The 12,656-nt window shown below is 66.4% G+C and overlaps 1 protein-coding gene across 1 annotated transcript; it reads right to left on the reverse strand.

The window, feature by feature from the left end:
- Positions 1-531: 531 nt before the first annotated feature.
- On the reverse strand, positions 532-12,587 carry RRP8 (ribosomal RNA processing 8). Its single transcript, XM_054078940.1, has 6 exons — positions 12,488-12,587; positions 10,048-10,444; positions 5,301-5,430; positions 3,857-3,963; positions 2,401-2,497; positions 532-1,512 (listed from the first exon to the last, which is right to left on the reverse strand). Exons 1-6 carry the CDS (start codon positions 12,555-12,557, stop codon positions 1,402-1,404), a joined length of 912 nt encoding a protein of 303 aa, XP_053934915.1. The 5' UTR covers positions 12,558-12,587; the 3' UTR covers positions 532-1,401.
- Positions 12,588-12,656: the final 69 nt, after the last annotated feature.

Below are 12,656 nucleotides of genomic sequence, written 5' to 3' on the forward strand. Positions count from 1 at the left end.
TGGGATTAGGGATTGCGGCTGAGATTTGGGCTGGCATTAAGGATTGGATCTTGGATTGGGTCTTAGATTTGGGCTGGGATTAAGGATTGGGGCTCAGATTTAGGCTGGGATTAAGGATTGGAGCTCAGATTTGGGCTGGGATTAAGGATTGGGGCTGGGATTAGGGATTGGGGCTCAGATTTGGGCTGGGATTAAGCACTGGAGATGGGACGGGTCCATGGGATTAAGGATTGGGGCTGGGATGGGTCCCTGGGGCTGGGATTAAGGACTGGAATTCCCGCCCACGCCGCCAATCAGCGCGCTGCGCAGAGCTGAGACCACGCCCACTACACCCCGGCGGCCAATCAGCGCTCAGCCCCGCCCACTGGAGCCGAGGCCACGCCCCTTCTCCCCCCCCATCCAGACAGAGACTGTACGAACACAGCGCCTTTATTGGAGCCCCCCCCTCCCCCCCCGGGCCTTCCTTCAGCATTGCTGGGCCAGGCCGTAGAGAGGCGTGGTCAGGTCGTTAAGCCCCGCCCCTCGCCCCTAGGCCACACCCCCTGCAGTGCCCGCACAGCCACAGCTGGAGGCAGGGGAGGTGGCCACGCATAAGCCCCGCCCCTTACACTCAGACAGGCACAAAGCCCCGCCCCTCGCAGGGAGGCCACGCCCCCTCCACAGCGCCTGCAGTGCTGGGGGCACAGCGGGTGTGGTCAGTCTAAGCCCCGCCCCAATCGGGGCTGCAGGGAAGGGGCGTGGCTAGACCCTTAAGCCCCACCCCCCGATGGGGTTCAGTTGCTGCAGGGGGTGTGGGCATGTCGGCTAAGCCCCGCCCCTCACTCGGAGGCCACGCCCCAGCGCAGTGCTTGCAGAGCCAGGGCTGCCATCAGAGGGCGTGACCACTCCTTAAAGCCCCGCCCCTCACCTCGAGGCCACGCCTACTGCAATACCCGCAGCGCCGGGGCTGCCGGCAGGGGGTGTGGCCAAGCAGTTAAGCCCCGCCTCCCTTTCACCAAAGACACACCTCGTTGTCACTGAAAGAAGGCGTGACCACAACTAAGCCCCGCCCCTTCCCCTGAAGTCACATCCACAGCAGAGTCTGCAGAGCTGGGGGCGTGGCCAGTATCAGCCCCGCCCCTTGCATTGAGGCCACACCCCTTACCGTACCACAGAACCGGGACAGAAGACAGGGGCGTGGCCACGGCTAAGCCCCGCCCCTTACACCGCCCCCATCAGCGCTCACAGAGCCAGGGCTGCAGGAGACCCTTAAGCCCCGCCCCTTGCTCAGAGGCCCCGCCCCCAGCAGCACCCTCAGGGCCAGGATGGGGGGGCGTGACCACGCTTAAGCGCCGCCCTTTCCCTTGAGGCCCCGGCCCCACCGTCCCTGATGGGGGCGTGGCCAGAGCTAGCCCCGCCCCCTCAGCGCTTCTTGTAGCGGCAGGGCCACAGGCGCAGGGCGGGCAGGGGGCGGCCACAGGGGGCGCCGCTCTTCCGGAACTCCAGGAGGAAAAAGAAGGGGCTCGACAGGTCCTGGGGGGGCGGGGGGAGAGTCAGAGGGGGGAGAGACCCCACAGCCCTCCTGGACCCCCACCCCACAGCCCCCCTGGACCCCCTCCCTACAACCTCTGCAGGCCCCAGACCCCCCCGGACCCCCAAACTCCATCCCCACAGCCCCCCTGGACCCCCTCCCTACAACCTCTGCAGGCCCCAGATTCCCCTGGACCCCCAAACTCCATCCCCACAGCCCCCCTGGACCCCCTCCCTACAACCTCTGCAGCCTCCAGACCCCCCTGGACCCCCAAACTCCATCCCCACAGCCCTCCCCCTGGGACCCCTTCCCCACAACCTCTGCAGCCCCACAGCCCCCACGGGACCCCCTCCCCATAACCTCTGCAGCCCCCAGAGCCCCCTGGACCTCCACCCTACAGCCTCTGCAGTCCCCCGGGACCCCCACAGCCCCCACAGCCCCCCCGGAACCCCCTCCCCACAACCTCTGCAGTCCCACAGCCCCCCCAGACCTCACCCCACAGCTCCAGACCCCATCCCAGCCCCACACATCCCATCCCCACAGGTCCCACAGCCCCCCTGGACCCCAAACACCACCCCAGACCCCACCCCACAACCTCTGCAGCCCCCAGACCCCCAAACTCCATCCCCACAACCCCACATCCCATCCCAACCCCACACATCCCATCACATCCCATCCCCACAGCCCCCAGACCACATCTTGGACCCCTGCCCCACAACCCCCAGACCCCCAAACTCCATCTCCACAGCCCCAGACCCTCACCCCACAACCTCTGCAGCCCCCAAACCTCACCCCACAGCCCCACACCCCATCCCAGCCCCACACATCCCACCCCCAGAGCCCCCAGCCCCCATCTTGGACCCTTCCCGGGCTCCCGGCTCCGGCCGCACCTTGTAGACGGATTTGAAGCCGAGCCGAGCCATGGCGCTCAGGAAGGCGCGGAGGTCCTCGAAGCGGCTCGCCACCTCGGCCACCATCAGCGAACCCCTGCGGCACCCACAGCCCTGAGCCGCGGCACCGGCGCCGCACGGCTCGCCCCGATCCCACCTGGCACCGCACGGCTCGCCCCAATCCTGAACGGCACCTCCCGATCCCGACCGGCACCTCCCGGCTCGCCCCGATCCCCCCGGCTCACCCCAATCCCTCCTGGCTCATCCCGATCCTTCCCATCTTGCCCTAATCCCTGCCAGCTCCCTCCTGGCTCATTCCGATCCCTCCGGCTTGCCCAATCCCTCCTGGCTCTCTCCTGGCTCATTCCAACCCCCTCGGCTTGCTCCAATCCCTCTGGGCTCATTCTGATCCCTCCCGGCTCATTCCGATCCCTCTGGCTTGCCGGATCCCTCCCAACTCCCTCCTGGCTCATTCCGATCCCTCCCGGCTCACTCCTGACTCATCCTGATCCTTTCCATCTTGCTCCAATTCCTCCCAGCTCCCTCCTGACTCATTCCAAACCTTGCTCCAACTCCCCCTGGCTCATTCCAATCCCTCCTGGCTCATTCCAAACCCCTCAGCTTGCTCCAATTCTTCCGGGCCCATCCCGCTCCCTCTCCCGGCCCATCCCGCTCCCTCTCCCGGCTCATCCCGCTCCCTCTCTCCCGGCCCATCCCAATCCCTCCCCCCGGCTCATCCCAATCCCTCCCGGCTCATCCCAATCCCTCTCCCGGCCCATCCCGCTCCCTCTCCCCGGCCCATCCCGCTCCCTCTCCCGGCTCATCCCGCTCCCTCTCTCCCGGCCCATCCCAATCCCTCCCCCCGGCTCATCCCAATCCCTCTCCCGGCTCATCCCAATCCCTCTCCCGACCCATCCCGCTCCCTCTCCCGGCCCATCCCGCTCCCTCTCCCGGCCCATCCCGCTCCCTCTCCCGGCTCATCCCAATCCCTCTCCCGGCTCATCCCAATCCCTCTCCCGGCTCATCCCAATCCCTCTCCCGGCTCATCCCGCTCCCTCTCCCGGCCCATCCCGCTCCCTCTCCCGGCTCATCCCAATCCCTCTCCCGGCTCATCCCAATCCCTCTCCCGGCTCATCCCAATCCCTCTCCCGGCCCATCCCGCTCCCTCTCCCGGCTCATCCCGCTCCCTCTCCCGGCTCATCCCAATCCCTCTCCCGGCTCATCCCGCTCCCTCTCCCGGCCCATCCCGCTCCCTCTCCCGGCCCATTCCCGCTCCCTCTCTCCCGGCCCATCCCGCTCCCTCTCTCCCAGCCCATCCCGCTCCCTCTCTCCCGGCCCATCCCGCTCCCTCTCTCCCGGCTCATCCCGCTCCCTCTCTCCCGGCTCATCCCGCTCCCTCTCTCCCGGCTCATCCCGCTCCCTCTCCCGGCCCATTCCCACTCCGTTGGCGTCGTACCCGCTCCGCAGGACGCGATTCGCCTCCTGGAGGATCTCCTGCAGGTTGGTGCCCATCAGCGCCAGACAGAACACCGCCACATCCACCGACGCCGACGGCAGCGGCACCTGCCGGAAAACCGGGATCAGCGACCGCCCGGAGCGATCCGCAGGGATCACAGAGAGCCGGGGGGGAGCGGAGAGAGCCGCCGGGGGGGGATCATAGAGAGCGGCCGGGGGGGATCATAGAGAGCGGCCGGGGGGGATCATAGAGAGCCGCCAGGGGGGGATCATAGAGAGCCGCCAGGGGGGGATCATAGAGAGCCGCCGGGGGGGATCATAGAGAGCGGTCGGGGGGGATCATAGAGAGCGGGCGGGGGGGGATCATAGAGAGCGGCCGGGGGGGGGATCATAGAGAGCGGCCGGGGGGGGGATCATAGAGAGCGGCCGGGGGGGAGCATAGAGAGCGGCCGGGGGGGGGGGATCATAGAGAGCGGCCGGGACTGGGGTGAACTGGGAGGGACCCGGGGTGAACTGGGAGGGACTGGGGTGAAATGGGAGGGACTGGGGTGAACTGGGACGGACCGGGGGTGAACTGGGACGGACCCGGGGTGTACTGGGACGGACCCGGGGTGAACTGGGACGGACTCGGGGTGAACTGGGAGGGACCCGGGGTGAACTGGGAGGGACTGGGGTGAACTGGGACAGACCCGGGGTGAACTGGGAGGGACCCGGGGCGAACTGGGAGGGACTTGGGGTGAACTGGGAGGGACCCGGGGCGAACTGGGAGGGACTGGGGTGAACTGGGACGGACCGGGGGTGAACTGGGACGGACCCGGGGGTGAACTGGGACGGACCCGGGGAGAACTGGGACGGACCCGGGGAGAACTGGGACGGACCCGGGGAGAACTGGGAGGGACTCGGGGTGAACTGGGACGGACTCGGGGTGAACTGGGACGGACCCGGGGTGAACTGGGATGGACTCGGGGTGAACTGGGACGGACCCGGGGTGAACTGGGACGGACCCGGGGTGAACTGGGAGGGACTGGGGTGAACTGGGAGGGACCCGGGGCGAACTGGGAGGGACCCGGGGCGAACTGGGAGGGACTTGGGGTGAACTGGGAGGGACCCGGGGCGAACTGGGGGGGACCCGGGGCGAACTGGGGGGGACCCGGGGTGGACTGGGGGGGACCCAGGGCGAACTGGGGGGGACCCGGGGCGAACTGGGGGGGACCGGGGGTGAACTGGGACGGACCCGGGGGTGAACTGGGACGGACCCGGGGTGTACTGGGACGGACCCGGGGAGAACTGGGAGGGACCCGGGGAGAACTGGGACGGACTGGGGTGAACTGGGACGGACTGGGGTGAACTGGGACGGACTCGGGGTGAACTGGGAGGGACCGGGGGTGAACTGGGGTGAACTGGGAGGGACTGGGAGGGGTCCCGGTGTCCCCGCTGTGCCGTACCTGTGCCATGTCGCAGACGGTGACCCCGGGGCCGAGCGCCACGAGGTCGAAGCTGTGCACCTCATTCCGGAGGCTCCGCGCCAGCGCTCCGTCCCCGCACCCGAAATCCGCCACCACCAGCGAGGCCGGGCTGGGGGGGCAGCGGCTCCCAGTTCAGCCCAGTTCAGCCCAGTCCTGACCCCCAGAACCCCCCCGACCGCCTCCACAGGCACCGGATGATCCCATAAACCAGTTCCGTGTCCCAGTGCTCCCAGTTCCCCCCAGTTCTGCCCCCCAATCCCCCCTCACCGCCTCCACAGGCATTGGATGATCCCATAAACCAGTTCCATGTCCCAGTGCTCCCAGTTCCCCCCAGTTCTGCCCCCCAGTCCCCCCTCACCGCCTCCACAGGCACCGGATGATCCCATAAACCAGTTCCTTGTCCCAGTGCTCCCAGTTTACCCCAGTCCTGCCCCCCAGTTCCCTCTCGCTGCCTCCACATCCACCCGACAATCCTCTTACCCAGTTCCTCATCCCAGTGCTCCCAGTTCCCCCCAGTTCTGCCCCCCAGTCCCTCCTCCATGTGCACCCCACGATCCCGTTACCCGGTCCCTCGTCCCAGTGCTCCCAGTTTACCCCAGTTCTGCCCCCCAATCCCTCCTCCACGTGCACCCCATGATCCCGTTACCCGGTTCCTTATCCCAGTGCTCCCAGTTTACCCCAGTTCTGCCCCCCAGTCCCTCCTCACCGCCTCCACACCCACACGACAATCCTCTTACCCAGTTTCTTGTCCCAGTGCTCCCAGTATACCCCAGTTCTGCCCCCCAGTTCCTCCCTCACTGCCTTCACAGACACTGGATGATCCCATAAACCAGTTCCTTGTCCCAGTGCTCCCAGTTTACCCCAGTTCTGTCCCCCAGTCCCTCCTCCACGTGCACCCCATGATCCCTTTACCCAGTTCCTCATCCCAGTGCTCCCAGTTCCTCCCAGTTCTGTTCTCCAGTCCCCCCACTGCCTCCACAGCCACTGCAGGATACGGTTACCCGGTTCCTCGTCCCAGTGCTCCCAGTTTACTCCAGTTCTGCCCCCCAGACCCCCCTCATCGCCTCCACAGGCACTGGATGATTTGGTTAAACCAGTTCCTTGTCCCAGTGCTCCCAGTTCCCCCCAGTTCTGCCCCCCAGTCCCTCCTCCACGTGCACCCCACGATCCCGTTACCCGGTCCCTCGTCCCAGTGCTCCCAGTTTACCCCAGTTCCGCCCCCCAGTCCCTCCTCCACGTGCACCCCACGATCCTGTTACCCGGTTCCTCGTCCCAGTCCTCCCAGTTTACCCCAGTTCTGCCCCCCAGTCCCCCCTCACCGCCTCCACAGGCACTGGATGATCCCATAAACCAGTTCCTTGTCCCAGTGCTCCCAGTATACCCAGTTCTCCCCCCAGCCCCCCCTCATCGCCTCCACAGGCACTGGATGATTTGGTTAAACCAGTTCCTTGTCCCAGTGCTCCCAGTTCCCCCCAGTTCTGCCCCCCAGTCCCTCCTCCACGCGCACCCCACGATCCCGTTACCCGGTTTCTCGTCCCAGTACTCCCAGTTCCCCCCAGTTCTGCCCCCCAGTCCCTCCTCCACGCGCACCCCACGATCCCGTTACCCGGTTCCTCATCCCAGTACTCCCAGTTCCCCCCAGTTCTGTCCCCCAGTCCCTCCTCCACGTGCACCCCATGATCCCTTTACCCAGTTCCTCATCCCAGTACTCCCAGTTCCTCCCAGTTCTGTTCTCCAGTCCCCCCACTGCCTCCACAGCCACTGCAGGATACGGTTACCCAGTTCCTCGTCCCAGTGCTCCCAGTATACCCAGTTCTCCCCCCAGTCCCCCCTCACCGCCTCCACAGGCACTGGATGATTTGGTTAAACCAGTTCCTTGTCCCAGTACTCCCAGTTTACCCCAGTTCTGCCCCCCAGTCCCTCCTCCACGTGCACCCCACGATCCCGTTACCCGGTCCCTCGTCCCAGTGCTCCCATTTCCCCCCAGTTCTGCCCCCCAGTCCCTCCTCCACGCGCACCCCACGTTCCCGTTACCCGGTTCCTCGTCCCAGTGCTCCCAGTTTACCCCAGTTCTGCCCCCCAGTTCCTCCCTCACCACCTCCACAGGCACTAGATGATTTGGTTAAACCAGTTCCTCGTCCCAGTGCTCCCAGTTTACCCCAGTTCTGCCCCCCAGTCCCCCCTCCACGTGCACCCCACGATCCCGTTACCCGGTTCCTCATCCCAGTGCTCCCAGTTCCCCCCAGTTCTGCCCCCCAGTCCCTCCTCCACATGCACCCCACGTTCCCGTTACCCAGTCCCTCGTCCCAGTGCTCCCAGTTTACCCCAGTTCCGCCCCCCAGTCCCTCCTCCATGTGCACCCCACGTTCCCGTTACCCGGTTCTTCGTCCCAGTGCTCCCAGTTCCCCCCAGTTCTGCCCCCCAGTCCCTCCTCCACGTGCACCCCACGTTCCCGTTACCCGGTCCCTCATCCCAGTGCTCCCAGTTTGCCCCAGTTCCGCCCCCCAGTCCCTCCTCCACGTGCACCCCACAATCCCGTTACCCGGTTCCTCGTCCCAGTGCTCCCAGTTTAGTACAGTTCTGCCCCCCAGACCCCCCTCATCGCCTCCACAGGCACTGGATGATTTGGTTAAACCAGTTCCTTGTCCCAGTGCTCCCAGTTCCCCCCAGTTCTGCCCCCCAGTCCCTCCTCCACGCGCACCCCACGATCCCGTTACCCGGTCCCTCGTCCCAGTGCTCCCAGTTCCCCCCAGTTCTGCCCCCAGTCCCTCCTCCACGCGCACCCCACGTTCCCGTTACCCGGTTCCTCGTCCCAGTGCTCCCAGTTTACCCCAATTCTGCCCCCCAGTCCCTCCTCCACGTGCACCCCACGATCCCGTTACCCGGTTCTTCGTCCCAGTGCTCCCAGTTCCCCCCAGTTCTGCCCCCCAGTCCCTCCTCCACGCGCACCCCACGTTCCCGTTACCCGGTCCCTCATCCCAGTGCTCCCAGTTTGCCCCAGTTCCGCCCCCCAGTCCCTCCTCCACGCGCACCCCACGATCCCGTTACCCGGTCCCTCATCCCAGTGCTCCCAGTTTACCCCAGTTCTGCCCCCCAGTCCCTCCTCCACGTGCACCCCACGATCCCGTTACCCGGTCCCTCGTCCCAGTGCTCCCAGTTCCCCCCAGTTCTGCCCCCCAGTCCCTCCTCCACGTGCACCCCACGATCCCGTTACCCGGTCCCTCGTCCCAGTGCTCCCAGTTCCCCCCAGTTCTGCCCCCCAGTCCCTCCTCCACGTGCACCCCACAATCCCGTTACCCGGTTCCTCGTCCCAGTGCTCCCAGTTTACTCCAGTTCTGCCCCCCAGTCCCCCCTCATCGCCTCCACAGGCACTGGATGATTTAGTTAAACCAGTTCCTTGTCCCAGTGCTCCCAGTTCCCCCCAGTTCTGCCCCCCAGTCCCTCCTCCACGCGCACCCCACGATACCGTTACCCGGTCCCTCGTCCCAGTGCTCCCAGTTCCCCCCAGTTCTGCCCCCAGTCCCTCCTCCACGTGCACCCCACGATCCCGTTACCGGGTTCCTCGTCCCAGTGCTCCCAGTTTACCCCAGTCCTGTCCCCAGTTCCTCCCTCACCACCTCCACAGGCACTGGATGATCCCATAAACCAGTTCCTTGTCCCAGTGCTCCCAGTTTACCCCAGTTCTGTCCCCCAGTCCCTCCTCCACGTGCACCAAATGATCCCTTTACCCAGTTCCTCATCCCAGTGCTCCCAGTTTACTCCAGTTCTGCCCCCCAGACCCCCCTCACCGCCTCCACAGGCACTGGATGATTTGGTTAAACCAGTTCCTCGTCCCAGTGCTCCCAGTTCCCCCCAGTTCTGCCCCCCAGTCCCTCCTCCACGTGCACCCCACGATCCCGTTACCCGGTCCCTCGTCCCAGTGCTCCCAGTTTACCCCAGTTCCGCCCCCCAGTCCCTCCTCCACGTGCACCCCACGATCCCGTTACCCAGTTCGTCGTCCCAGTGCTCCCAGTTTACCCCAGTTCTGCCCCCCAGTCCCCCCTCACCGCCTCCACAGGCACTAGATGATCCCATAAACCAGTTCCTTGTCCCAGTGCTCCCAGTATACCCAGTTCTCCCCCCAGCCCCCCCTCATCGCCTCCACAGGCACTGGATGATTTGGTTAAACCAGTTCCTTGTCCCAGTACTCCCAGTTCCCCCCAGTTCTGCCCCCCAGTCCCTCCTCCACGTGCACCCCACGATCCCGTTACCCGGTCCCTCGTCCCAGTGCTCCCATTTCCCCCCAGTTCTGCCCCCCAGTCCCTCCTCCACGCGCACCCCACGTTCCCGTTACCCGGTTCCTCGTCCCAGTGCTCCCAGTTTACCCCAGTTCTGCCCCCCAGTCCCCCCCTCACAGCCTCCACAGGCACTGGATGACCCATAAACCAGTTCCTCGTCCCAGTGCTCCCAGTTTGCCCCAGTTCCGCCCCCCAGTCCCTCCTCCACGTGCACCCCACGATCCCGTTACCCGGTCCCTCGTCCCAGTGCTCCCAGTTTACTCCAGTTCTGCCCCCCAGTCCCCCCTCACCGCCTCCACAGGCACTGGATGATTTGGTTAAACCAGTTCCTCGTCCCAGTGCTCCCAGTTCCCCCAGTTCTGCCCCCCAGTCCCTCCTCCACGCGCACCCCACGATCCCGTTACCCAGTCCCTCGTCCCAGTGCTCCCAGTTGCCCCAGTTCTGCTCACCGCTGCCGCAGGCGCTGGATGATGCGGTCGAGGGGTTTCTGGGGCCAGCGCGCGAGCTGCCGGGCAAAGCCGTCGTGGTAGAGCCGCAGCGCCTCGGGATCGTCCCGGAAGAGCCGCGCGGCGTCGCGGCTGCTGCAGCTGTAGAGCCGTTCGTTGAGGTACCGGAACCGAGCGCCGAGCAACCGCTGCTCCATGCGCCGACGCAGCGCCGCCGAGCGCCCCGACGTGCTGCCCACCGGCCCCGCTTCCTGCCCCGCTTCCTGCTCCGCTTCCTGCTCTGCTTCCTGCTCCGCTTCCTGCCCCGCTTCCTGCTTCGGATCCATCGGCAGCTCCTTCTGCTTCCTCCTCCGCTTCCTCTTCCTCGCTCTCGGCGCTGGCTCCGTGCCCGCCGCCTTCCCTGAGTGCCGGGAGGGGGTCAGGGAGCCCCCAGCTCCCAGTTTGCCCAGTTCGCCCAGTCTGCAGCCCTCCCAGCTCCCAGTTGCCCCAGTCTGCAGCCTTCCCAGCTCCCAGTTGCCCCAGTCTGCAGCCTTCCCAGCTCCCAGTTCCACCAGTCTCCAACCCTCCCAGCTCCCAGTTCCCCCAGTCTGCAACCTTCCCAGCTCCCAGTTCCCCCAGTCTCCAACCTTCCCAGCTCCCAGTTCCCCCAGTCTGCAACCTTCCCAGCTCCCAGTTCCCCCAGTCTGCAACCCTCCCAGCTCCCAGTTCCACCAGTCTGCAACCCTCCCAGCTCCCAGTTCCCCCAGTCTGCAACCTTCCCAGCTCCCAGTTCCACCAGTCTCCAACCCTCCCAGCTCCCAGTTCCCCCAGTCTGCAACCTTCCCAGCTCCCAGTTCCCCCAGTCTCCAACCTTCCCAGCTCCCAGTTCCCCCAGTCTGCAACCTTCCCAGCTCCCAGTTCCACCAGTCTGCAACCCTCCCAGCTCCCAGTTCCACCAGTCTCCAACCCTCCCAGCTCCCAGTTCCCCCAGTCTGCAGCCTTCCCAGCTCCCAGTTGCCCCAGCCCGCAGCTCTCCCAGCTCCCCCAGTCTGCAGCTCGGCCAGCTCCCAGTTCCGCCAGTCTCCAACCTTCCCAGATCCCAGTTCCCCCAGTTCCCAGTTCTCCCAGTCCCCAAGCATCCCAACCCCAGCACTCCCAGTCCTCTCAGATGCCTGGCTCTCCCAGTTCACTCCAGTCCTCCCAGTTCGGGCTCCCCCAGTCCTCCCCAGTCCTCCCATTTTGGTCTCCCCCAGTTCCTCCAGTCCTCCCAGTTCGGGCACCCCTAGTTCCCCCATTTTGGCCTCCCCCAGTCCTCCCCAGTCCCCCCAGTTCGGCCTCCCCCAGTCCCTCCAGTGCCCCCAGTTCCCCTCACTCCCCCCAGTTCGGCCTCCCCCAGTCCCTCCAGACCTCCCAGTTCTCTCCAGTTTGGCCTCCCCCAGTCCCTCCAGTCCTCCCCAGTCCCCCCAGTTCGGCCTCCCCCAGTCCCTCCAGTCCTCCCCAGTCCCCCCAGTTCGGCCTCCCCCAGTCCCTCCAGTTCTCCCCAGTCCCCCCAGTTCGTGTTCCTCCACTCCTCCCAGTCCTCCCCAGTCCCTCCAGTCCTCCCCCAGTCCCTCCAGTCCTCCCCCAGTCCCCCCAGTTTGGCCTCCCCCAGTCCCTCCAGTCCCCCCCAGTCCCCCCCGTTTGGCCTCCCCCAGTCCCCCCCGTTTGGCCTCCCCCAGTCCATCCAGTCCTCCCCAGTCCCTCCAGTCCTCCCCCAGTCCCTCCAGTTTGGCCTCCCCCAGTCCCCCCAGTTCGGCCTCCCCCAGTCCCCCCAGTTTGGCCTCCCCCAGTCCCTCCAGTCCTCCCCAGTCCTCCCCAGTCCCCCCAGTTCGGGCTCCTCCACTCCTCCCAGTCCTCCCAGTTCTCCCCAATCCTCCCAGTTCGGGCTCCCCCAGTCCCTCCAGTCCTCCCGCAGTCCCTCCAGTCCTCCCAGTTCTCCACAGTCCCCCCAGTTCGGGCTCCCCCAGTCCTCCCAGTTTGGGCTCCCCCAGTCCCTCCAGTCCTCCCCAGTCCCTCCAGTTCGGCCTCCCCCAGTCCATCCAGTCCTCCCCAGTCCTCCCCCAGTCCCCCCAGTGCCCCCAGTTCTCGCCAGTTCGGCCTCCCCCAGTCCCTCCAGTGCCCCCAGTTCCCCTCACTCCCCCCAGTTCGGCCTCCCCCAGTCCTCCCAGTTCTCCCCAGTCCCCCCAGTTCGGGCTTCCCCAGTCCCTCCAGTCCTCCCCAGTCCTCCCAGTTCGGGCTTCCCCAGTCCCTCCAGTCCTGCCCCAGTCCCTCCAGTCCTCCCCCAGTCCCTCCAGTTCGGCCTCCCTCAGTCCCTCCAATCCTCCCAGTCCTCCCCAGTCCCCCCAGTTCGGGCTCCCCCAGTTCCTCCAATCCTCCCAGTCTCCCCCAGTTCTCCCCCGTTCCCGCAGCTCTCCGGTTCCGGTACCTCCTGGCGGTCTCCCCCCGCCGCCCCGGGCTCCGTTCCCCCCGCTGCTCTCCTTCCGCGCCGCCGCCATCACGGCCGAGATACCCACACCGCCACCGGAACCGCGTGACCCGGGAGCGCCCGGAAGTGACCCCACCCACCGCAGCAACCCACGCACAACCGCTCCTTA

Source organism: Cuculus canorus, chromosome 1 (assembly GCF_017976375.1).
Source record: "Cuculus canorus isolate bCucCan1 chromosome 1, bCucCan1.pri, whole genome shotgun sequence".
NCBI lineage: Eukaryota > Metazoa > Chordata > Aves > Cuculiformes > Cuculidae > Cuculus > Cuculus canorus.